The sequence below is a fragment of the Equus caballus genome, chromosome 9 (assembly GCF_041296265.1).
Source record: "Equus caballus isolate H_3958 breed thoroughbred chromosome 9, TB-T2T, whole genome shotgun sequence".
In the NCBI taxonomy this organism is placed as follows: domain Eukaryota; kingdom Metazoa; phylum Chordata; class Mammalia; order Perissodactyla; family Equidae; genus Equus; species Equus caballus.
Window position 1 is genome coordinate 72,544,571 of NC_091692.1, and position 27,002 is coordinate 72,571,572.

Here is a 27,002-nt window from a genome sequence, read left to right on the forward strand (position 1 = left end):
ATTTTGGTTTGAATATGTTAAGCTGGGAAGTGATCTTTTTATATTGCCATCACTTACCTTCATAATATACTTTGAACCCATGAGCACTAACTGCAAAATCACTGGTCAAACGTAGTGAGAACACAGATTTGGTACTCGTCACTGGCGGTGGCAGATGGAATCCTGTTAACCTAAAAACATAAACGGAATTGTTAGAATTACAGATATTTTACCTAATAGAGTTAAAAGAGCATTAAAAGTTATTTTATCAAATCTCCAAATTGTCTAAGTTATGTGTTTGTGTATGTGTGTATTTGTGTACATGTGTATATGAATGCATTTATAACATGTTGATTAGAAGTCACTCATCAAAAGCAATTACTGTAAGTATAAATATACACTTATTTATGTATGAATGTGTGCACTGCACTCATTGCTGTTTATCATATCCATCACATACATCATCTATATGAAAATATTGATTAATTCAAACTTGGGGAAATGAATTGTGAGAGTATGTGTTTGTGTATATTTTATGCCATTGATTTTAACAACTGAACATTTAAAGGATATTTTAGTCAAATAAATTATTTTCCTGATAGTTTAGAATATATAGAAAGAGTGGGAAGTATTTAGTGAAATTTAATATTAAAGGAAGAGATGTGATCTAAATATGAAATCGTTAAACTGAAATGTCTACAAATGAGAAGTGATTTTGTTTTATCAAATTCCCAAGTTCCAGTAAGTGTTATTAAAATTAATAGTTGCAAATTACTTTTTAGTTAATATTGCATATGTTTACATAACAAGTATTTGCCTGATATTTTTCCCATAATTTATTACTTATTTTGCTAATAATTTATTGCATATAGTTACAAGCTTGATTATACAAAAGCTGATTTACAATTGACATTTTTTTCTAAACCAGAAAGGAAAAATTAAAAATAAGAAAAACCATATTCATGGGATATAATTTTATAAAACTAATGAAGATTTGTAATTTTTAATTTTTCTACGAATTGCCTTTTATGTTTTTTCATTTTTTATTATTAACATAAGAATAAGAATTAAGTATTTTATGCAAGGGAATGATACTGTTTTTCTTTATATACTTTTACTATTTTTTGCCCAACATTTTATATGTAGGATTAGTCTACGTTTAAATTACCATATATTTGTTGCTGCCTAGCAGTGGTTCTCATGTTTGTCTCAGGTCTGCTTACACTCTAAAAACTTATTGAGAACCCCAAAACGATTTTGTGGGCTAGATCTATCAATATTTACCCTGTTTAAATTAAAACTGAGAAAAAATTTTTAAATGTGCATTTATTACTTAATTTTAAAATAAGTAAAATAAGTCTATTACATGTTGAAATAAATAATATTTCAATATGAAGTAACTATCTTTTCCAAAAAAAAGAGAAGAAATCATTGCATTCTAGTTTTGAAAATTTCTTTAATGTCTGGCCTCTTAGTAGAAAACAGCAGGATTCTCATATATGCTTCTTTATTCAATATTTTGCAATATGTTATTTTGTTTGATAAGTATGAAGAACCCTGGCCTCACTTAGATATGTAATTGGAAAAGGAAAGAGTATTCTAATAGCTTTGCAAATAAAAGCAGGTACTCTTGTTTGATACTACACAAAAACCTGACAAGTTAGTTGCAACATTAAATTCAAGTCATATCAATTAATTTTTATACTCTGTAACATTAAAATCCATTGGTTCACCTTGCACATGTAATCGATTATTTTTACTCATGCATTTTTTTTAACATCATGCATTGGTAATTTGAAATGTATTAGTTCACTGAGTTAGAAAGACCTTTTAAATGTTGATGCATTTTCTTATAGTGTCAAAAAATCACATTTATTTTTATTGTTACTGATCTCATCAGAAATATCTTTAAGTTGGCGGAAGCTCTAAAGCTTACAGTGGTGGATTAAAGTTTTCCAAAACTCTAACGTTTTACTTGAAAACTCAGATATCATTGACAACAAATTCTGTCAGTTGTTTTCCTTGAAGTATCAACTCAGGTTCTTTTCTTTCTTTCTTTTTTTTTTTTTTGAAAATAAATACCAAATATCCAAGTGTGACTAACCATAGTTTATAAATTAGTCATTCTTTCAAATAAAAAGGTTGTTCCATGAAAAAAGTTCAGCTGACAACTCAGTTATATAACTGTTTTCCCTTGAAACAACAATCATATTTTGGTAGGTATAAGAAGGGGTTTTGGGGCATAATTTCCATTTTGTCATATGTGTTAAAAAAAGGGATACTACAGGGTAGATATTTAATGAGATAATTATTTACAGCTTCAAGAAGAACATTCTTAAGTACAATTGGATTATTATTATTATTTTTTTTTTCACTGCAAGTGTGTGGTGGTAAAGAATACGACTAATGACTACTAGTAGAGTTTGAGGGCACCAATTAAGATGTAATGCACTAGCTGTTTTACCCGTTATTACTTTTGTACCATGAGGGCAAATGCCAACATGGTGAAAAAGATGAATGATGTCTCAGTATTATTATGGAAATAGTTTTAATCTTCTGGACCCCTTGAAAATGTCTCAGGACCTCCAAGGATCAGTGGTTCACATTTTGAGAACCATTGCTGTGTAGGAATCTGCTGCAATAAATATACAATACTTGTTTTATTCATCCTACCGTTGATGGACCTTTAGCTTGTTTATTATTTATCTAGTGTGTTTTCATCAACTTTCTTGTAAAAGTCCATTCTTAATTATGTAGCAGTTTCTCTAGAAACTTTCTCTAGAGTACACAAGCATTTAAAGCTTTAAATTTTCCTCTTTTTGCTTCATAAGCTACATCCCATAAGTGACCTATTCAAAGTGTTTTCTAAATTCCTTGGTGATTTCTTCTTTGGCCCATGGTTGGAAGTACGTCTCTTAAAGATAAGCATATGGCTTGCTTTAGTTATATTTTGTTACCACTGTGTATGTCATTTGCATTACAGTTAGATAATGTTTTCTGTATGAATTTAGTCCTTTGAAATTTATTGAGATTTGCTTTAGCAGTCAGATATTGTAAACTTTTTATTATGTGCCTGGTTTTCTTATAAAGAATAAGTATAGTATTTTCCTATTCCTAATCCAGTTTATCACAAATTTGAACAACACCTATTAGCTCACAGTTATGTAGGTCTAGGCAAAGTGTAGCTCAGCTGATTCTCTGCTTAGAGTCTCACAGGGCGGACACGGTGTCAGCTGGGCTGCGTTGCTTTCAGGCACCTCTGGAGCTACATCTGCTTCCACTTTCAAATTCATAAGTCCGTTGTCAGAATTCAGTTCCATGCATTTGTAGGACTGAGGTTCCCATTTCCTTGCTGGCTGTTGGTGTGGGGTTATTCTCAGTTTTTTTTCCTCAGAGATTGCCTGCGTTCCTTGGTTTGTAGCCCTCTTCCTTCACCCTCGGACTCAGCAATGGCAGTCCAGGTCCTTCTCCTTCTTCAGATCTCTCTAGTCTCTCCTTCTACCTCATCTCTCTGCTGCTGCCTCTTCTGCCTCCAGCTAGAGAGAGTTCTCTGCTTTTAAATGTGCATGTAATTAGATTGTGCCCAAACTGATAATTCAGATACCTTCTTATTATAACATCTGTAATCTTAATTCCATTTGCAAAGCTCCTTTTGCCATTTGATATAATATATTCACAAGTTCTGAGGGAACCATTATTCTGGGACCGTTATTCTGCCTACCATAATGGGTGTTCATTATTGGGTAGGTGATGTATTCAGTATTTCCTTCAGAGAAATTTGTTAATCCTGTTCAAATGGTCTCTGTGTTGACTGTATTTTTTAAATCTGGTCTACCAGATACTGAAAGAGATATACTGAAATCGGCCAATATGGTTGTAGATTTTTGTATTTTTCCTTGTAGTTATGTCCATTTGAAAATGTATTTGGGGGCTACATTATTAAGCATATACAAGTCTAAATTGTTATATTTCCTGGTGAATTGAATATTTTGTCTTTAAGAAGTGCCACGCTATTTCTAATAATGATTTGATCTTAAACTTTATCTTATCTGATAGTAATAAATCTACAACTTTCATTTATTATGATTAGGCTGGAACATCTGTTTACCTCCAAACTTTTGGTATCCTTATTTTTTTAAATGTATTGCCTATAACCAGAATATACTTGGGTTATAGTTTTTATACATAAAAGATTATAATTTTATAATCTGATTTTATAATCTTGATCTTTTTGTTTGTTTATAAATATGTTCTATGTATAATGAACTATACATATAGTGAATGTAATATAATGAACTATAGCATGCATGCAGAAGATGTGTACAATCCAAAGTGTACATACTGCTGAATTATCACTAATTAATTTACTAATTAAACATATTTCAGGTCAAGAAATAAAACATTACAAGCAATACTGAATGTCTGCTTATGCTCCCTCCCATTCATTTCTACTTCACTCCTCCCCTGACTTCTAACAAAACAAATTAATTTTGCATGTTTTAGAACTTTATGTAAATTAAATCATATAATAAAATTATTCTGCCTCTGGCCTCTTTGACTTGACACTATATTTGTACTATCGTAGCAGGAGTATGGAACTTCACTTTCATTGCTATTAGGGTTCCTTTTTATGAATATACTGCAATTTATTTACTCACTATACTGTCGGTGGACTTCTTTTTCCATTTGAGTCTTTTATAAATACTACTGCCATAAAAATTTGTTACATGTTTTGTAAGCATATATACATATTTGTATTGGCAATGTATCTAAGTAGTGGAATTGCAGGGACAATGGGTAACTAATGAGTTATTAAATAAATAATTTTCTCAATAGTTTTCAACCTTACTTCTTGATATAAAGATATAAGAATAAAACATTTCCCACTTTAAGTGCTCAGAGTATTTTTTCATAAAAAATAAGAAACGTCAGAAAAAAATGACAACGGTTTTGCAACACATGAAAAAGTATGAAAACCTATTTACTTCATAATCAGACTATTATGATGTTATATCAGATGCTATGTTATGAATGGTGGCCACCCAAAAATGCCCAGGTTTTAATCCCTGGAATTCTTAAATATGTCACCTTATATGACAAAAGGAACTTTATAGATGTGATTAAGTTATGATCTTAAGATTGAGAGATGGTTCTAGATTATCTGGATGGGCCCAAAGTAATCACAAGGATCTTTGTAAGAGGGAGGCAGGAGGGTCAGAGAGAGGAGATGTGACAATGGAAGCAGAAGTCAGAGTGAAGTGATTGCTTGCTGTGAAGATGGAAGAGGGATGCCAGCCAAAAAATGGCAAGCAGCCTCTACAAGCTGAAAAGGGCAAGGAACAGATTCTCTCCTTAGGGCCTCCAGAAGGAATGCAACCCTGCTGACACTTTGATTTCAGCCCTGTTAAATTCATTTTGGACTTCCTTTCTCCAGACTGCAAGTTAATAAATTTATGTTGTATAAACCACTCAGTTTGTGGTAATTTGTTGCAGCAGCAATAGAAAATAAATGTATAGCTCTCTTTTGGGCTTTGGAATATACATTTTTTCAAAAATGTGTCTAAAATATTAATCTACTCTATAAATGAAAATGGAAGTCCCAAGAAACCTAGTTACCCACTCTAAGTCACTGAAACTCATGGTGATATTATACAAAATAAATAGATTCAGAGCCTATTGGTTTAAAATTTACTTAAATATAACTTTTTAAAAAAATCTCTGTAGGTAAAACATGCAATTTTATCCTCACATTAGAAGGCACAAGAGTCTGGGAGAAATTAAACAACTTGATCGAGTTCACAATAGAGGCAGGTCTAAGACTACAATTTATTGTTGTGTCCCATTTTCTAGTAAACACCCTGCTTATCCTTTCATTGTCTTTGGCATATAAATTAAACCAAAATATTAAATATTTGAACTATTAATGTACACATAAACATACAAATTATTTTACAAGAAATTTCAGATTTTTACACTAATGCAGATAGATTAAATAATCCAATACTTTAAGATAATATTTAGAACATTTTTACCATTAAATTATCCAAGATAGAGGACAATGTAAGCAACTTTTCCCTTTTATCAAAAGCTAGTCTTCTGCAGTTATTTTAAAATAATAGGCATGTAGTGGCATGTTGAATAACGAGATATTTAGTTTTCTTTTTCATTTCAGTAAATGAGGGAAAATGTATATTTTTAAACTTATTTTCATGATAGTTGTATCATTATGACGAATTGCAGTAACTTATTTTACCACCTCCTGTAATACCTTGCTTTTGATTTGAAAATAAACTTTCAGTTATTAATCCCATTAGTAACTTTTCTTTACAAGACTTCACTTTGTAGTTTAATATTTACATGTGATTATCTATCAAGCATCTTTCTTTCTCCTTTGGACGCTAAGCTTTGTGAAGTCAGTGCTTGGAACTCACTAATTTATCACCAGTGGTTTGTGCAATGCATACTGTGTAAGAGGCCCTCAATAAGTAGCTGTTAAATTAATGAATTGAGGTGGTAGGAGAATGTGAATGCCATCAGAACACATTCTTTTCCAAACTAAAAATTGTGTTCCTGGAATACTGTTCTCAAGAATCATAAGAATGTAAAGGAACTCCAATTGTTAAGAAAATTCAGATAGTCTACATAGAGACACTTGTTCAGAAAAAACAATGTTCACCATGTTATTAACCTCAAAATTTATAAGGAGACCATAGATCTTAGGCACATCTGTTTGAAATATATTTGGGATACAACTATATAATTTTAAAACTAATATGACGTACCTTTAACATGAGTCATAAGTTACAATATTTAAATATACACATATTTCACTTGAACTTAACACATTTTCTATGTACTGTAAAAGTTTAATATTTTGTGGATAAGCATGTTATTTTCCATGGAATTGTTTGTACCAATTCAGATATTTGTGAAATTTAGTGTTTTGCATATATTATTAAATTATTATATCAATTGTATTTCCTTCATACTGATAAAGTTGCAAAGTGAATGACATTTTGTATTCCTTTGAAAATAATACAAGAGTGTAACTCTGTTTTCTGTGACTTATAATTGTAGAAATCATTGCTCAATATCAGTAAATTGTTTAAATTCATATAGCTGGTAGGCAGTGGAGCAAAGATATAAACTCAAAACTTCCAACTCCAGTCTATTTCTTTCCCCATTATAATTTTCTCAAAAGGGAAATGACTATTCTGTGAAGAAAGAATGCATATCTAATTCATCTTTGTATCTCCAAAGTGCCCATAACAATTTCTTAACAAGTATTTGGAATAGATAAGAACATGATTTTACCCACATGATAGCTTTAAGTAGTAGAGGCTGCTGAGAACTGTATCACGATTACAAAATCATTGAATTAAAGGCCAGGAAAGTAAAGAGGAACCACTGGTTGTACTTGTTGATACTTTTATAGCAAATATTACCAGTGGGTAGCAAAGATATTTCCCTACTGGGAAAACTAAATAAACATAACAGGGGAGAATCCTAGAATGATGCAATGTAAATTTCCTTCAGATGCTCTTTTTTATAAAAGTTAAAATTTGAGAAGGAATGGCTAATAAAGGGTTGAAACGAGTTAATTTTACTAAGTAACTACTTTATTTTGTGGCATCACAACAATCAACATTGTCTCTCACCATAAATTTGGTGCTTAAAAATGCATGGGAACTCAGATTAAAGGATAATCATTTCCTTTTAACGCCTTTAATTTTATGAAAAATTCATAATGTTTCCTCTATTTCACATTTCACTCTTATCTAGTAAATATTTCGTCATGAACCAGGAATAACTTACTGCCATTCTTCCACTAAATTCTCTCATAGAACAGGGTGGCACAACATATTGGTTGTTTTTTCATCTTATATTTAATAGTTTCTAATTTATAACCCGTATTCTCCCTTCTACCAATCCCACATTCATCCCCAATCATATCTTAGCATTTTGTTCTCTACTGGGCAAAACACTCATCAGAAGCTGTTGTATGTTTTAAAAATCACACAGAGTGAGTGATCCCATTATTTCTCATGCCCCCCCTTTAGATGAAAACATTCTCTAAGCGTTTTCTCTTACAAAGATTCAGAAACATCAGTGATGTTTCATACTGTAATGAGTAACTAGTTACAGGAAGAGTTAAATAATGAACATAACTATATATCAATGACAAATATGAAAAGTATGAAAGTAATTTGGTAATTGATGCAAAATTGATAGAAATTTAAATTATAAGAAAGTCATTTAAAATGTCGATGCATGTGTTCTTTAAATAATAGGCTGTTCATTTGAGGATTTGTTTTTAAATTAATGGCAATTAACATGCCATTTTATAGCTTATTGGAAACTCTTAAAGCATCAAGTTTGGTCGATAAGAATCATACCTGTCTCATTATGTAACTATCTGTATCAACTTTTAACAGTGAGATATTTTTATTTCTAGAAGACTTGAGAATCAAGAATGACTAGATCTGTACTATCTCTAACAATGCAATCAAAGGGCTCTTTCAATATGTATATTTTTAAGGTGCCTATCAGCCAATTATAGTATTTTAAACTTTCTCTAGTAAAAAGTATGAATGTAAAAACGATAGGTTTAAATTAAAAAACTACTAGCATATTACTGCTTCTAATGAGATGAGGGAAATAGACATGGGAGTGGAAAAAGAGAAAGAGAGACCTTTATTTAAAAATAAAAGTGGTAACAGTACCAAAATCCCAGGATTTTTTAAATCAGAGACTCATGTGGAATGGCCTGGTGTATTTTCTGGAACCTAAGAAATAGCCACTAAATGTTAGTTTCATTAGTGTTATGACTCAAAATCCACTGCCCTCTCATCTGCACTCTGTGTCATTCTATGGCTAAGATAAATTGTTTTATAACACCAGCATCCTCACAGTGATTTCTCATTACTCATAGTAAGATTTTCGGATGTGAATTATCTTACATTTTTAGTTTGGTTATACAGTTCTTAAAAATGATCCTTGTGATATACAGGGGATTCTCTACTGAAACAAACCATTAACCTATTTACTTTCAGAAGGAATGGGAAAATCACAGGAACAAGTAGATGTTTAAAGTAATGACTGTTCTATGAGAATAAACCATGCATACCCTATTGATATTGGGGCACAAGAAGCACAGCACAGTAATTCATAGTTATGTCAAGATGACAGTAATTGTAATATTAAAGGGAAAGATGGCTGTGGCAATATTTGAATAATTATATCATTTGTTAAGAGTAAATGAGCTGAAGCTTCTTTCAAATACGAAATTCCTGAGAAAGAGATCATACGTGAGAAAAGCAAATTTGCAATGTTAGGGACACATGCTTGATCTAGATCTAGATATGGAAATGGATATGGATACCGATATACATATGGGTATGGTTAGGGAATAGGGTAGATATGGATATGACTCCGAACATAGTAAAGATACAGATAAAAAGGTAGGCAACCAGCATTCATTTCCACTCTTTTCTGTTCTTTCCACTGTGTTGAAGTGCCTATAATCCTTGGAACTATGCTTGCCAGAATACCTCTCTTTGCCAGTGGTATTCTATATTAGATTTTATCAATGAAGTCACTTGCATAAGATGTGGAGTGTGAATTAAAAATGTAAGCCATTACTATGTCTTGGCAAGTAGGTGCATGGACTCCAATAGGTGATAGAGGTGAGGTTTGGGGAAAACCCATCAGCGTGCCAGAATTCTTGTTTAAAAGAATTGTTTGGGTGCTGTGAATAATTGAGCTCATCACTAGTGTTTTCTTGCAATTTCTGCAAATTCCTGCTTTCCTGAAAGCCAGTGAAGGTTCTCTCTGATCTTCATACCCCAGCCTTAAGTTTAGAATTCTTGTTATTCTTATGTTCTTGCTTTAAGTATTTCAATTTTTTTGTCTAAACTCTGAGAGATGCAAAAATGCTATAAAACTGCTATCCCGTGGAGAAAACATTTTCTTTCCTCAAAAACATAGCTTGAGGATATCCTCAACTCAGTATGTCTAGAGTCACTCCATTTATACAAACCTCATTTTTTTTCCAGTGACTTTGGAGGTTCATCTTCAAGATCAACATTTTATCCAGGCCCTGTGCAATATATTACTGGAAATTTTCTTCAAAATTCAACCTTTTCAATTTCTTTATCTGCTGCAAATACTGCAAAACATCTACAATAGCCCCTTTGCTTGATTTTCTTTTTTTTTGATTTGTCAAATTATTTATCTTTAAGGCTATAAATGGCCATAATTCCAAAGGTGTTCTAGTTGAACCACTGAGGAAACTTGAAGTACAGAGAAGTTACATTGGGCGATTAGTCAATGTCAGACATTTAAGTCTATTTTACAGTGTCCCCACCTTGCATAAACACCAGCAATTGTTAATGAACATATTGTTTCCAAAATTTGAGGTTTTAAAGAAGCAGCTGAAGTTAGTGACTACGAGCTTGGATTCTAGACTATACAATTGGAAAACATATTCTACTGCTTATCAGCAATTTGATATTGGACAAGTTACTTTATCCCAATAAACTAGGAATAAGATGAGGTTAATACTAGGAATTATCCCATAGTTATATTGTGAGGATTAAGTGGGATAATGCCTGTAAAAATTTAGCACAGTGTCTATCACACGCTGAATATTATTTTTACCATAATTATTTTGATAATGAACCTTCCCAGGCTCATCTAATTAGCGTAAACACATTAAGTGATAACTCTGGGCTGTACCACCTGGAGTAAACCTCAGTGCTGTCATTTGGTATGTGTGACAATGGGTAGGTTTCTTCCCTCCCCTTCTGTTTCTTCACTGGCAAAATGTAGATGTAAATGATACCTATTCCTTAAGTTCTTGTCAGTTTTGAATATGTTAATACAAGCATCTCACTTGGAACAATGTCTGGCATTTAGCAAGCACTACAGAAGTATTTGCTATTATTGCTATCCACTCTTGATGACAGATGTGAGAATTACCAGCTCTTTCATGCACCGATCAGAATTTCCTTCCTGTACCACCCAATTTTTGATACTTATAATAAACTTGGATTATTTGACCAAGTGTAATCCTTGAAGTATATGCTATTATGCTCGTCTAAGTATTTTTTTCCTTTGAGTTTAGTATTCCTAGGACTTTTGATTATTTTGGATATAAAATTAGTAAAGACCCATTACACGCTATTTGCTTAAGGTAAATTTAAGGCAAAACTATGACTGAGAAAGAGATGGGAGCATTTGTTGCATCCTTGATCACTGATAGATCTTCTTAATTAGGAAGAGAGAGAGAGGGAGGGAGGGAGAGAAGGGACAGAACACATGCGTCTTTAGGAACTTACAATGCTTGATATTGAGTTAAGTGATTCCCCACCCCCCACAAACCCTGCCATCTTTTTTTGGTACTTGTCCAAGATATCTAACAGACAATATTATACACACCTTTTCAAATGAATATTGCTATACTTCTTCATGGGTTCTGTACATTCGTAAGGAAAAAAACCCCGTGATTTTATAAATGTATACTTTGCTTTCTTCCATACTGACGACTGTTTGTTTGATTCGCTTATCCATTGTCCACCAATAATAATTTAACTCAAAATTAAAGGCTTTATTCCACAGAAGTGAATTACTGATTATCTCTCAGATTAAGCAAAGCATGAAATTTATATGACATATCATTTATCTATGTATTTAAAACATATGTATATTAGAAGTGTGGGATTTTGTTTTTCTGTTTTCTCCAGGTGTTAAAGGGTTTGCTCTTGAAAGAGAAATGACTGCATATTGAACCAATGTGTATACATAGATACATAATATATACAAAGATATTCTATATTGTTTATGACATGTTTCAATGATGAAGACAAATTATAATTTTATTTAACTTAAAATAGTTATAGAAAACCTTTTGAGATTCTATGCCATTCGCCAGTTTTATGGTCTTGAATATGTAAAAAAGATATTAGATGTAGTATTATCTTATACATAAGATAAATAGAGTACCGCAGTTGGAGAGTTTTAATTAAAGCTTTATGCTGGTGACGACTGAAGATGTTCTGATAAAGATACTGTACAATTTAACGTAGATATTCTAAAATTTAGAAAAGTGGAGTCTTTTTTAGAATAGTTTTGATTCTGTTTTAAATCTATAGTATTTTGTTTGCAAAACTATTGTATAGAAACAATTGAGAATATAACAACCACTAATACAAGACATGGGTAACCATTAATTATATCCATCGGGCCCAACACCACTTTCTCATAAATTTGTACAACTTCCCTTTGAGATGATTATCTTTTTATATATAAATATATAAACATACATACACACAACTGGGGAATAATATAGCATCTTGAAAACTTTCTCTAATAATTTTAAGTTAAATAAAATTATAATCTGCCTTCATTGGAATAGATAATAAAAGTATTAATATGAGAATGCAATGATATAGAACATATGTGCAGTCATTTCTCCACCTAATTAATTAGTGAATTTGGACATGATTTGAAGGAATTTATTGTTATCAATGATAATTTTTTATGTCAAATGCAAACTCATTCAGTCCACTAATCTATTACTTTAAAATAATAATCATAATTCAGATCCAAACATTTTAAATTAGACAACTTGTTAAAATTAAATAATAAATTACTTCTTATACTGTTATGAACTGTTTTATTGTATATAAAGTTTGTTTTTAAATCACCCTTTTACATTATCAAGATGAAACAATTGTAAAATTTTCCAGTTCATAACATCGAAGATGATTATGTTAGCAAACATAATTAGATAATGGTATAAATATTCCATTTTTATTTTAGAAATAATGTCTTTGTGTATCTTGGTGTTCCATTTTCAATATCTTAGAGATTCTCAAGTGATATTTACTAGTATGGAAAATAATACTAACTAACGATATTATAATAAACTAACAAATATATATAATTTAGTTTTAGTAAAACATGGAAATATGACTTGAAGTTGCAATAGATATTGCACTATGTTTCTTTTGTCCTGTTTTAAATGTAAAAGTCTCCTGTAGTATAAAGGGTTTTTTCCATTGTCAATAAGTTAATATTATTACATTAAAATTGGAGTGATTAGCATAAAGTAACTCATCAGAATGTTTCAGTCGTTTAATATATCCTTGATAACTGTGGTAGGAACTCATTGGGACAATTAAAGTAGATTTTATTTGTAACACTGCATTTAAGGAGAACATTTAAGAATCTCATTTCTTTATAGTTTAATGATATTCCTATGTAAGAAGGTAACCTAAGGAAATCATGGATCCTACATGGAAGAAATAAAAAATATTGAATTCTTTCCATAAGGCTAATAGCCATATATCTGTAATTTCTTTGTAGCTTGAGACTCCTTGGAGAGCACCTCGTTAACAATTATAATAGGAAAATAGGCAAAAAAACCCCACCAAGATTGTCCTGGGAATCCAAGATGTTTGTTCTACTAATAATCACCAATATATCAGATACTATAAAATATAACTCATAATCATACAAAATGAGTCATTATCTGTATCCAAAATCGTATATAATCATCTATAAACTATGAGTCAGAGTCAAGGACATAACTTTTATTTGAAATAAGTGTGTATTCTAATATGAAAAATCTAAAGGAAGTAAAATAAATACCAATAGACAAATGCCAATTGCTATGTCATAGTGAAAATAGAAAAAGAGAAAACAGTGCTTGCTTATTTACATTTACTTTTCTCAAGTTTCTACTGACATGACATGGACAAGGTTAGAATGAGAGCATTATACTTTTTTCTTCTCTTTTTGGTGAGGAAGATTGGCTCTGAGGTAACATCTGCGCCAATCTTCCTCTATTTTTTGGATGTGGGATGGCTCCACAGCATGGCTGATGAGTGGAGTAGGTCCATGCCAGGATCCAAGCCTGCGAAACAAGGTGCCACTGTGGAGCACATGGAACTTTAACCACTCAGCCAAGGGCTGGCCAGCATTATACTGTTTTTTAAAGCAAATATCTAGTTAGGTTTAGGAATCAGCATTTGTATATCATATTTTATAAATGCTAATATGTCCTATGTATTGAATTTATAATGCTTACCTTAAAAAGGAATTTTTAATAATTTTTACGTTAAAGTATAAATATCATTTCTGTTTCCATATAACTTTGGAATTTGGGTGCAATTTTGATAGAATTTCATAGGAATCACAGAAATAGTTTATTTTTTATATGGAGTAAACTAACATGAGAAGAAAAGAAAACTAGTTGAATTTATAAGTAACTGAATTCCTGAAATTGAGCACACTGGCAAATATAACATTAAATACTTATATGCAGAAAACAGTGCATGAAATAAGTATAGAAGTTAATTTATATTCAAAATATTGTTATAGTCCTTTGTAAATTATGAGAAATGATGTGAGAAAGAAATAATGTAATTTTAATCATTAGATCAATGAAGATATGGAGAAAACAGAAAGCAAGCACATTCATTACTAAGTACTGGTGGGCATACTTAGAAACTACTTTGAAGACAAAATTATCTATAAATTTAAATTGCACAATTATATGGAGGACTATAATCAATTATTTTCCTTAGTCCTAGAGGATAGAGAAAGGAATAGACTTAATTTACCCATTAAATAAATTTAATGTGGAAAATTTGGAATATTCTTGTGAATGTGACAAAAACGTAACTTTTGAGGTAGCATATGAGATGGCATACTGTTAAATATAATAGTTTTATTAGTTGTAGTCAGACAATAGATAGTTACACTGGAGGTAATTCCTATAAAATGAACTAATGAATTAACAAAATGAGAAGAAAGAAAAGGAAAAAGGGAGTGGAGAAGAGTGAAAGTAGGGAGAATATAAATGAAAAAAACCAACAATAAAACTTCTCAATAGTTTTCATAATGGTCAAACAAAAAAGCTCTTCAAACAGGCATTTTATTTTGGAGTCCTGTTTAAAAACCCCTAGAAACACATTCTCTTTGTGATGTTTCACTGATCTTTACCCCATGACACACCATTACTCTAGCCTGGTACTTTATATAATGTGGACAGAGGCATGACTTCAATCTTTCTACTATAAAATTTCTCTCTGAATATTCTTACATTAGCCTCTGATAGATGCAACCCTTTCTTCTCTAGACAACCTTTTACCTTACCTCTACACCTATATATCTAATCACTGTTTTACATTCCCACTTTGATGTCTAAGCATCTCAGACATATGTCCAAAATCTATATAACAGTTTAAAAACCTGTCTTTTCCTGTCTTCTCTTTTTTAGTAAATTCTAGTCTTGTTTAGGCTAAAAAGCCCTGGAGTCTTCCTTGGTAGCTCTCTCACACGTTCTGTGCATGTAATAATTCAGTGGAATCTATGGCCTTTAATGTCACAAAATATCTGCAGTATATGTGCTGGTTCCTCACTACCTCTTTGCTTCTGACACAATCCAAGCCACCATCATCTCCTACCTTGATTATTTCATTAGTTTCCTCAGTTCCTGTTGCCCTCTGGCAAACCTCTCTCTCCCAGTATACCCTCAACTTGATTGCTAGAGTAATCCTTTGAAAATATATGTTGATTCATGTGTCTTCTCCAGTGATGTCCAAAATCTGCCAAAGGCTTTCAAAGCACTTATCATAATCTGCCTAACCTATGTCCTTGTTTATTTTCCATCTGATCTCACTAGAACACAGGCACTACCAAGGTGGAGAAACCATGTGCATCCACAGTGCCCAGGCCTAGAATAACGGCCTGGCAAATAGGAGGCTCTCAAAATGTTCTTGGAAGAATGTACGTATTTTTTATTTAGGTTGAATTTCAGAACCATTAGTAGTAATACACAAATATTCTCAATTTTTGAACTAGGAGGAGAGGAAATAAAATATTTTAAAAATGACATTACTCTGGAATAGCTCTAGTGTTTACCATATAGAAACTCAGGGTAATATAAGAGAGAAAAATGTAGTCTATTCTAATTCTAATTAAGTGTTATCCATTAAAATAGAATATAAAGTATATAAAATGAATTTCAAATCCAGATACTGGTTTCTATTCCCATTAACTCTACTTAAATTTGGATCCTCATCTTTTATCTAAACTTTTTGGATAGACTCTTAATATAAAGCTCTTCTGGTTCTAGTCTTACCTACCTGTAATCTTAGCGTTTCCTCCACAGGCCTCCTAAAGTGAAAATTTATAAATATTTGACCAAGGAACTACCTTACTTTGCTACTTATAATCCTTCAATAACTCTTAATTACGTACTAGATAAAATCCGTGTTTTTGATTAAAGGTCATTCATCTTTGCAGCAAGCCCATCTTCCCAGGCTAGTGTTTATTCTAATTTAATGACATCTATAATATATTTCATCCATTCTGACCATTTTGCAAGTACCTCCCACAAGGGAAAATGAAAATTAAAACAAACAAACAGGAAAGTAAAAATTAACTCTAATGGGTCAGTTATTTATTGGTTGTTCGTCATTCCCACATCCGTCCTTCCATAAGCTGCTCAGACTTCTGTGCCACCTGCCTTCCTGATGGGTTCTGCATATTAGGAGGCACTGGTGAGAGATCAAAAATAGACAGGTGGGCATGTTACTTTGCTCCTTTCTCTTCTTTCTCTTCTGGCAACAACTATGGAAGTGGCTGCATTGCCTTGATGGTTCCAGCTTTCATCCTGGAAGCAGCCCTTCTTCATGGTTCTAGCAGTGGCAATGTGGTTGCTCTTCTATGGAGTCAGCCTCTGCTGGATGGCCCACCCCCTTGGCTCCAGTGTCTGTTAAATGCCACTCTTTTCCATGGGGACAGCATTGTACATGGCACAGCAGCCAATGTGTTCTGCAATCTGGAAATTCCAGCCCCTTCCTTTTTTCCTGTAGCTGTATTTCCTTCCTATAGTAAATCATTTCTGATTACTTCTTCCTCTTTGTTTGGTTTCATCTCTTCAGGTCTTTTAAAACTAGTTCCCTATATTAAATTCCTTCTGTTTATTTTTCTAGTTATATCTTGTCTGACACACAAAAATTATTAGGGAAGGTGGCTGTTTATAGGTAGAAAATCATTTTCTCATTTTTTTCCACAAAAGTTTTAGGAAGAAGGAATATGAGAAATGAAAATAATAAACAAATACGTTATTTTCAGTTACAGTTAACAAAACACTACCTTGTTGATCATAAAATTAGATCACTGTTTTACTATTGCTTTCCTTGGGTAAAAACACATTTCCATATATGATATGCTATCTCCATCAAAACTAAATGTATGTTTATGTAGTCTTCTATCACTTCTGAATAATGTTTTACTCTATACTCTCTGAACCATTAGATAGATCCTGTTGCTATGATGTATTAAATTAAATGTGATATTACCACATATACATGTGTGGCTTAATTTAATTTTCACTAACAAGGACAATCATATTACCTTGAAACGTGCCTTTGAAATTAAAATTTTTATGTGAACAAAATGCTTTCTTTGGCTACTTTTATGCCAAACCAGCAGAACTATTCTAACTAATGAAATAATATTAAATACTACCAGTTAGGAAGTTTCTGAGTGTTCAATATACATTATCTCATTATCTCCCTTAACCTATATGACTGTATATGACTTTATTTTTGTTATTCCGTTTTGCAAATGAAGAAACTGAAGGCCTACAAGGAGAAATTACTTGTTAAAAGTCACGTTGTTAGTAAATGGCAAAGCCAGAAATTAAGGCTATTTTCTTTCTGCTAACCTATGGTGAGTCTCAATTCGTTTTGGTAAATTTTCAATGAGTTGTTCAGTTTTTCCAAATTATTCTGACACTGAAAGTTAATGTGAGTACCTAAAATTAGTCCAGGGACCTGGAAATTAGAAGATCACCCTTGTCCTGAGTAGCTTCAGTGAGATGACGCATCAAATTCAGTGATTATTAACACGAATAGGAAAAGAGGAAATATAGAAAGCCTGTATTGACTTATTTTAAGAAGCTTAGCTATGAAAGAAATATCAGTTATACTGTGATTGACATTCACCGTGATAAAGGACAGTCCTTATTACAGGCTTTTGGAAGGAGAGATTGAGGCACTGGATAATAATGTAAATATTAAGACAAAGTCATAGAAGTCAAGATTTTAAATTATCATCACTAATGTTTATAGGAAGCTTTTTTTGTGCCAGGTACTGACTTAATGCTTTACACGTTCAGTCAATAAAACACTGTGAAAATTGTCTTTCTATATTCTCATTTTCAATAAAGTTTAGAGAGGTTAAATGACTTGCTCTCCTATTTATTTAGTGGAAGAATTAGAATTCAACAGAGATCTATCTGACTCCAAAATAAATGATTTCTACCAACTTAACATTATTACCACCAAAATTTAAATGTAAAATGAAGATGAAAAAAAGAAAGACATTTGAAATTCAATATTGAAAGCAAAAAATACCTTCCAATCAAAGGATATCAACACAAAAATGACTGTGTTCAAAAAAGAGTCTAAGGTGAGGTTGAAAAGAGTTATATAAAATACAGCTAAAAATATTGGAAATAGAACACTAGCTTGAGAATACGTGAGTAAAATAGAGCAGTAGAAACCAATAAAACTTTCCCTAACTTCCAAATAAAATATTTTCAGTGATAATATGACAGTGTATATTGACAGTAAATGTGTGATCAGATTCTAGAAGGGATTACCATGAGAACAATGGAACTGAACACTAGTTGATGGCAATTAGTGTCCTATGAATGCTTGCTACCATATAGAGAGAATACCAAAATGTTGGTAGAAAGAAACTATCTTTCCTCCTGTTTCTTGGATAAGGAGCACAAGATCTGTACAATTTAAAAAACCAGTCGACATTATGTCTAACATGTAGTTCCAAAGAGTTATCCTATCACAGTAACCTTCTTTCTGCATTCACTGAAAGACAAAATCCCAGAAAACAACCAGAAAGGAAACTGAGTGGCTTCTTGGTAGACCCCATCCAAGAAATAAAGCATTTTATGGAAGGAGAATGATAGGAAGAAACATGGTAGTGTTACTTTCTAATAAAACTAAACACGTTACTTGTATTTGTCCTTCTTATATGCTATGACAAGAAAAGCATATCAAGCACATCATAAATGCTTGATAAGAATGAACAAAACATTTTCTGTTAAATATTAATTGTAATATATATTTTCAGTTAAATTATGTTTTATTAAATTAACACAGTCGTGCGTCACTTAACCACAGGGATATGTTCTGAGAAATATGTTGTTAGGCAATTTTGTCATTGTGTGAACATCATAGAGTGTAGTCACACAAACCTAGATGATATAGCCTACTACACACCTAAGCTATACACTACTAATCCTGTGAGACCACAGTCATATATGCAGTACATCATTGACTGAAATGTTGTTATGCGGTTCATGACTGTGTATTAAATTGAAGAGAATTGCCATATATCTATTGCTGATTTTAAGAAATTAATGACCACAAAGCTAGAGAAGATACCCTATGAGATGTCATTACCTATTATAAAACTATAGTATTTAAGGCTGTGTGGTATTACTTCAAGTGTTAACAAATAGACCAGTGAAATAGAAAGTCCAGAAAAAGAACCACACATAAATAGCTACTTGATTTGTGATAAACTGAGCTGCAGTAGAGAAAAGATTGTTTTCTATATATGGTACTGAATCAAGTATATACTCATACATAAAAAACAAAACAAAACAAAAAATATAAACCTTGCTCTCTACTTCACACTATGCACAAAAATCAGTTCCATACAGATTGTGTATCTAAATGTTAAAAAAAGTTAGTAAATAATAATACTAGGAAAATATCTTTGTAGCCTGGAAGAAGCGAAGGTTTCAAAATAAATCACAGGGCCGGCCTGGTGGCAGGGGGCTTAAGTTTGCATGTTCCGCTTTGGTGGCCTGAGGTTCCCCAGTTCGGATCCTGAGTGCAGACATGGCACCACTTGGAAAGCCATGCTGTGGCAGGCGTCCCACATATAAATTAGAGGAAGATGGGCACGGATGTTAGCTCAGGGCCAGTCTTCCTCAGCAAAAAGAGGAGGATTGGCAGCATATGTTAGCTCATGGCTAATCTTCCTCAAAAAAAAAATTATTAAAAAAAGTAAAAAACAGCAAAATAAATCACAAAAGGATTAATTATGAAGGAAAACAAGGAAAATATTTGATAAATTATACTACTATACTACGTTAAAATTAATAACATCCATTTTTTGAAAGATACAGTTAAGAAAATGAAAAGGCAAGGCACAAAGTGATAGAACTCTTATCAAGAATATATAAAGAATTCCTACATATTGTTAAGAGGAAAGTAGACAGCCCAAAAAAAGATGGGCAAAGATGTGAGCAGCACTTTATGGAACATGATATCCAAATGGCCGATAAGCTTATAAAAAGTGGTCAACTTTGTTAGTCATTCATGGGAATGGAAAGAACACCTTTTCTCACTGAATATTTTCTTAATGAACGTATATTAATTGATATATTGTCAGTCCGTCACAGGCAGAAAAAAATTATTTCATTTGGAAAAGAATTCATATGACCTTCCGGGAACATCTTGTTATTTTTAATCTAGAATATTTTACAGTTCTTTTTAAAATTAAGATAGTGTTAAAACTAAAATAATTTTCTATCCTTTTTTTGATGCTTGTGCTTATTTGTAAAATATTTGCGGAATAGCTATTTAAGTGTTACACTGCCATGACAAAAGTGTAAAATATGTGCCAATGGCTTAGCAGTCAGGCAATAAGTGTTGAAGAAATAGGTATTACAGGCTAGAAATATAATGATCTATTTTAGGCAATGGCACAGCATTTGGTAAAGCATTTTTCCTTTTTCAATAATTTTGAGGGTCTACTTGAGCCTATTGAGCTTTTAATTCTAGAGAATGTGGCTGAAAAAGCCAGAAAGAGTGTGAGAAAATATTAGCTATCTTTAGAAATATGTTACAATACATTTGTACGTACATACACATATTCTACAATACAGATATATATTACCAAACAGAGTTCAAACAAGATTTGGCTGGTTTTCAAGCAGAGATCAAAAGGACTGGAGATTAGAGACAGTGGCCTTCCAAAACTGGAACGTCAATTTCTTCTGGATACAAATATTACTAAGTAAGATTGAAAAAGGATCAGAGAACAACGAGCCTCAAAGTTATGAAATAACAATCAGATTAAGAGTGCCATCTTCCCATAAATTCTCACGTTTCTTGACTTCAGGATATCCACCAGTAATTTGAGAGAGAGAGAAAAAAAAGATGATGGAGGAAAAATAAATAAAACCTATTTTAGAATTATATTTAGAAAAGAAAACCAAAAACTTTGTATATAGTTACTGACATATGGAGCTCAAGAAAAGCAAAAAGATCATAGTCTTGGGCTGGCCCTGTGGCCGAGTGGTGAAGTTCCCTTGCTCTGCTGCAGGTGGCCCAGTGTTTCGTTGGTTCGAATCCTGGGCAGGGACATGGCACTGCTCATCAAACCACGCTGAGGCAGCGTCCCACATGCCACAACTAGAACGACCCACAACAAAGAATATACAACTACATACCTGGGGGCTTTGGGGAGAAAAAGGAAAAAAAATCTTTAAAAAAGAAAAAAGATCATAGGCTTACTAAGTTATTATGGAAACTATATTGCCTAATGCATCACAAGCCAGGATAAAAATCAACTTTTGAGTGAGGCTTAACACAGACTTGAACAGGCAGGAACTTCTGCAGCCTGCAAAAAAGACACACCCCAGAATATTCACTTCAGCTGTGACCATGGAGGGTAACGCCTAAGAAAGCACATCCTTATGAATGAGCTTCCCATTCTAAGTCCACTTTCTTGCTGTGTGCACTGGACCCCATCTCCCCTTGCTTATGGACACATTTTAGCAACTGTTTCTTTTTCTTTTTCTTTCTACATCATTAAAATTTCTCCTTTACTGAATTATTCCTATTAGGCTGAAATACGATCGTCTCCCATCAAATAAATATAATATATATAAATAAATATTCATATAATCAAAATAACTTCTGTTATTCCCATATTTGCCTCTGGTATATCTTGTCTTTGTACCCAGTTTCCCAAGAGATCTGGTATGGTAGTGGGTTGTATTAATATCACTTTTCTTTTGTTGAATATTTTCAGTGATCACATCTCATCCAGAAATAACTTGACTTTTGTAATTAGAAAACCTTATTTTTAAAATGAATGAAATGAGGTTGCTGAAATTGGTCCATGCATTTTAAAAATACCCACAAATATACTGGTAGTTTCTGTGGCAAGTTTCCATCTTCTATGCATGTTTTTAGCCTTTCTGTCCACCATTCAAAGTGTCATATATTAGTATTCTGAAATTTTATTTTGATTTTAAAACACCTCAAAAAAGCAAATCTGAAACAAATATATAATATACATACAATACATTGATTTTAATATAGTTTGAAGATAACAATATTTTATCACCAGACTTTGCAAAGTTCTTACATTTGGTGTATATCTGTATACAAACTTATGACCCCTTCTATCTTACAAGATTAGTGAGAAGATTATTTACAAAATTATTACCTGTTTCTTGAATTCTTGAAATTAATTTCTTTTTGTCGTCCCAAACTTTCGCCCAAATTAGTATTATAATCTTTTATAAAATCAATGCAAGTTAAAGATTTTTAAATAACATTTTTGAATTTATTTATAGTTAACTTGTGACTTCTTTTCATAAAAATAGAATTTAAATGTCTTTGATATTTCTAAAAAGATCACCTGCATGGCCGTGTACTTAATTACATATTTTTTATGTTGATAAATCCAATTATTTTTCTATGTGGGCTCAATATCTTTAGCTATCTTAAGAACATCAAACTGGAAACATCTATGAAGGAAGAGTTCTCTTTTATGCAATCATTTCTGTGACAGAAATATGTCTTTGGAAGGAGGGTCACTTCATAACAGCAAATAGGTGATTTTTTTAAAAAAGTGATCCTGCTGTAAATATGGGTCCTTTTCTTATACCCTTTAATGTTGTTGGCCATTTAATTTAGATTTAATAAAATGACTTTATAAAATAAGTGGTCAGTAAAAGTTATCTGATTCTATAGTTGTCTAAAGTAAATTTTCTAATCCATCATTCAAAAGTGGTATAGTTGAAAAATGTAAATACATGTAACTAATGAGCTGTGTTCTAACCTATTTAAATGCAAACTTCAGTCTCTTGAAAACCTAATTTTGTTATCTTGGAGAAGTTATTAATACTCATGAAATATAATTTTCTCATCTGTGTAATAGTATTGGGAATAATACCTGAAATGATATTATGAGAGTTGTATATAAATAGCCTGACACAGAGTGTTTATTCAGAAAATATTGGTTTTTAACAGAGACTATCTGTAGCTTCCCTTACAATATCTACATATTAACAAATCTAAATGAATCCACAAAGAGTTAATCTGGCATACCTAATCTAAAAATTTACTTAAGGTTTTAGATTGCTGTATGAAATTTTTGGTTATTAAAAACATTTATATTTATTAGGACATCAAGTTGCTCTCTGTGATAGTCAAGCAGGCATTTTGATTATGCCATCTTACAGATGAGAAAATGAAAGTTTGTGGAGAGTGAGTGACTTGCACAAGAAATACTGCTAGTTAGTGACTTATAACACCATATGTGGTTTGCTTTAGGATATCAAGCAGGCTAAAGGAAGTAAACCTGTCACAGACTTACAATAAAACATTGAATAAATATAATCCATGGAACAAAGTGTTTAAACTTGCTTTTTGACATCTTTTGTTTTATGTTTTAACTCCTGTTTTAATGGTTTAATTTAGTCTGTTTCTTCACTAAAAGCCACCTCAATTCTTTTTGGCCACATGCCTAGTATAAACAACAAATGATTGTGTATACTCTTGAATCCTTGCCTTACTCAGATTTGAAAGAGTCTTTTATGTTGACAAAAAGTTCTAGAAACCCCATCTGTCCTTGAGATCTATCCAATCATTAATTTGAATACTCCAAAGTGAGCAATGATATCTAAGGAGAAGAATCATTAACTGCCTAAGGTGCATCACAATTTTAATTGGCTTTTTTTCTAATTCGCTTGCATGCCCTGTGGCAATGTAATAAGTCTTTAGTAAATTAAAGTGTTGGGGAGGAGACTCCTTCATACATTCAGGATTTATCATAGGCCTAAATATAAAGTCTGTTTTTAAAGCTTCGGAAGCAAATGCAAGAGAATATCTTTCCATCTTTGGATAAGCAAATATTTACCAGACTACATAGAAAGGACTAGCAAATAAATAGTAATAAATTGGACTTTGTAAAACTAAAAACTTCAGCACATCTAGAGATAGTGTAGTAAAATGAAAAAGCAAGCCATAGATTGGAAGAAAACATTTGCAATGTGTATATTTGTCAAAAATGATATAAACATTGCATAAAGACACAATGATATCAAGACAAATGAAAGAATGCAATTAAAAATAGGCAAAATATTTGAACAGACACTTCATAAGATATATCAATAAGTGGTGAATAAGCACATGAAAAAGTGCTCAATATCATTAGTCACCACAGAAATGCAAAATAAAAACACAGTACAGATTGACAACCTCAAATGTTGGTGAAAATGTTGAGCAATCAGAAATCTCATACAGTGATGACAGAATATAAAATGGGCAACATTTGGAAACCTGTTTGGGAGTATTTTTTAATGAAATTAGACATATGCTTACCCAATAACCCCAACAATTCCACTACTAGGTATTTGTCCAAGAGAAATGAAAATACATCCACAAAAAGACTTGTGCACGAATCTTCATTGTATCTTTATTCAGGGTAGCCCAGCACTTAAAACAATCCAAATGTTCATTTGCAGGAAAGTAAACAATTCATGAAATGAAATGTACTCAGCAACAAAATGGAACAAACTGTTGATCAGCACAATGTGGGTGAATCTCAAAAACATGCTGAGTGAAAAAGACCAGAAACAAAACAATACATATTGTAACATTCAATTTATATGAATATTTAGAAGGCCGAAACTAATCCATGACGAAATCAATTAGTACGGTAGTAATCTGGGAAGGTGTAGTGATTGACTGGAAAGGAATATGACAGAACTTTCTGGGGTAATGAGCGTATTCATATATTAATAAAGTTGTGGGTTACATGAGTTTATGTATAGTTTGTCAAAACTTATTTAACTGTACACTCAAGATGTGAGTATTGAGCTGTAGAAAATTTATGCCTCAATTTTAAAATACAGTTCACTTCTAATAAAGTGTTTAATAATTTATATAATTCAATGTTTACTTTTTTAGTCAACATTGAGGACAAGATGGGCATATGTAAGTATGTATACTTAAAGTTTACTCTTATTGATTTAGGGCCATTATCTGCACAATAAAAGAAAGAATTGTTTAGAAAAAATTAAATAATTTTAACACATAATTGTTTGCATGTCATGTCTTTTAACTTTAAAAAGCACTTTTGTCCTTCATAATTCCTTTTTAATTGTTATTTAAATATGTAAACTTAGACTGTGAATTTGAAAAGTTCAAAAATAAAGTTTCATGGGTCTGGCACAGTGGTGCAGCAGTTAAATTCTTGTGCTCTGTTCCGGTAGCCAGGGGTTCGCTGGTTCGGATCTATGCATTGGACACATGCTGTGGTAGGCATCCCACATATAAAGTAGAGGAAGATGGACATGGATGTTAGCTCAGAGCCAACCTTCCTCAGCAAAAAGAGGAGGATTGGTGGCAGATATTAGCTCAGGGCTAATCTTCCTCAAAAATAAAAAATAAAGTCATGATATAGTTTTGATTTATTTGAAGGTCTAAATTATTGACAGTGGAATTACAGTCAAAGCTCATTTTTATAATGATGTTCATCTCTTCCAGTTTGAAATTTAAACTCTAAATCATTAAATGATCTATATTAGAAAAATATTCTTGAAATGTGGAAGAGATATAAAGGAACCAGATTATTAATTTTTTCTAGTGCCACTGGATAGTAAAAGTAAAAATCTTAGTAACCAAAGACTAGCAAAAAAAAAAAAAGGAAAAAAATCCTCATAACCCCATCACCACAAGATAACCAGAGTGTCATTTGGGAATAAATCCTTCATAAATACACAAACATACAGACACACATGCACATGGTATCTTATGTTATCATACATACTGTTTTATAGTCCGTTTTTTATTCTAGCTAGTAATATGTTGTGAACTCTTTCCCCATCCATAAAATGTTCTTGTAAGACTTGCTTTCTCATTGTTGGACTTTCTCCCACTGGTTGTTAATCAATCTCTATCTTAAACATTCGTGATTTCGCTACTTTAAACAAAGCAAACAAAATCTGTATCTAATTTGGAGAAGGAGACATTTAAAAAGTTTTATTTATGATAAATTTATTTGAAACCTAATGCAATTATCCTTTAGAAACCGTGCCCAGACTAACATTCCTACTACTCATGCAGGAAAGTACCTAAATATCTTCAACGACAGTCTTTAAAATTTCTAGGTCTTACACAATTTTATATTTGGAAAGTATTACATAGTTACTTTCATTTACTTTTTCTGATAGCTAGCAAGATTTGCTTTTTCTAGTTTCTTACAGTATATTAGCATTTAGAATTTTTTCTTTTGTGAACTTTCTGCTCATATTTTATACATTTCTATTTGTATGACTTTAATTTTCATACTAATTTCTAAAAATTACTTATATTAAACACATCAAGCCTTTGTGTTTTATAAATCTCGCAAATAATTTCCTCTGATAATTAAGTATTTATTTCGTTTGAAGTATATTCTTATCATAGAATTTTATTTATTTATTTATTGTTTTTACTCATGGAATCATATTGTACAATCATTTTCTTTATGTTTTTTATCATATTTTATAATGATAGAAAATATCTCTCACGTTTCTCCTAAAATCTGTGATTTAATCTTCTCCTGTTTTTCCGAATTCATACAGGATTTGTTCCAAATGTCTTCTGTTCTTACATCGGCCAATACCA

General features: G+C 31.9%; 1 protein-coding gene across 7 annotated transcripts in view; it reads right to left on the reverse strand.

Moving 5' to 3' along the window:
• CSMD3 (CUB and Sushi multiple domains 3) overlaps nt 1–27,002 on the reverse strand; it is a 1,186,048-nt gene that overhangs the window by 1,018,577 nt on the left and 140,469 nt on the right. For all 7 annotated transcript variants that reach the window (XM_070221725.1, XM_001915960.5, XM_070221729.1 and 4 more), the window contains exon 3: nt 58–170. In XM_070221725.1, coding sequence (XP_070077826.1) covers nt 58–170 — 113 coding nt within the window. The remainder of the gene's footprint in view (nt 1–57; nt 171–27,002) is intronic.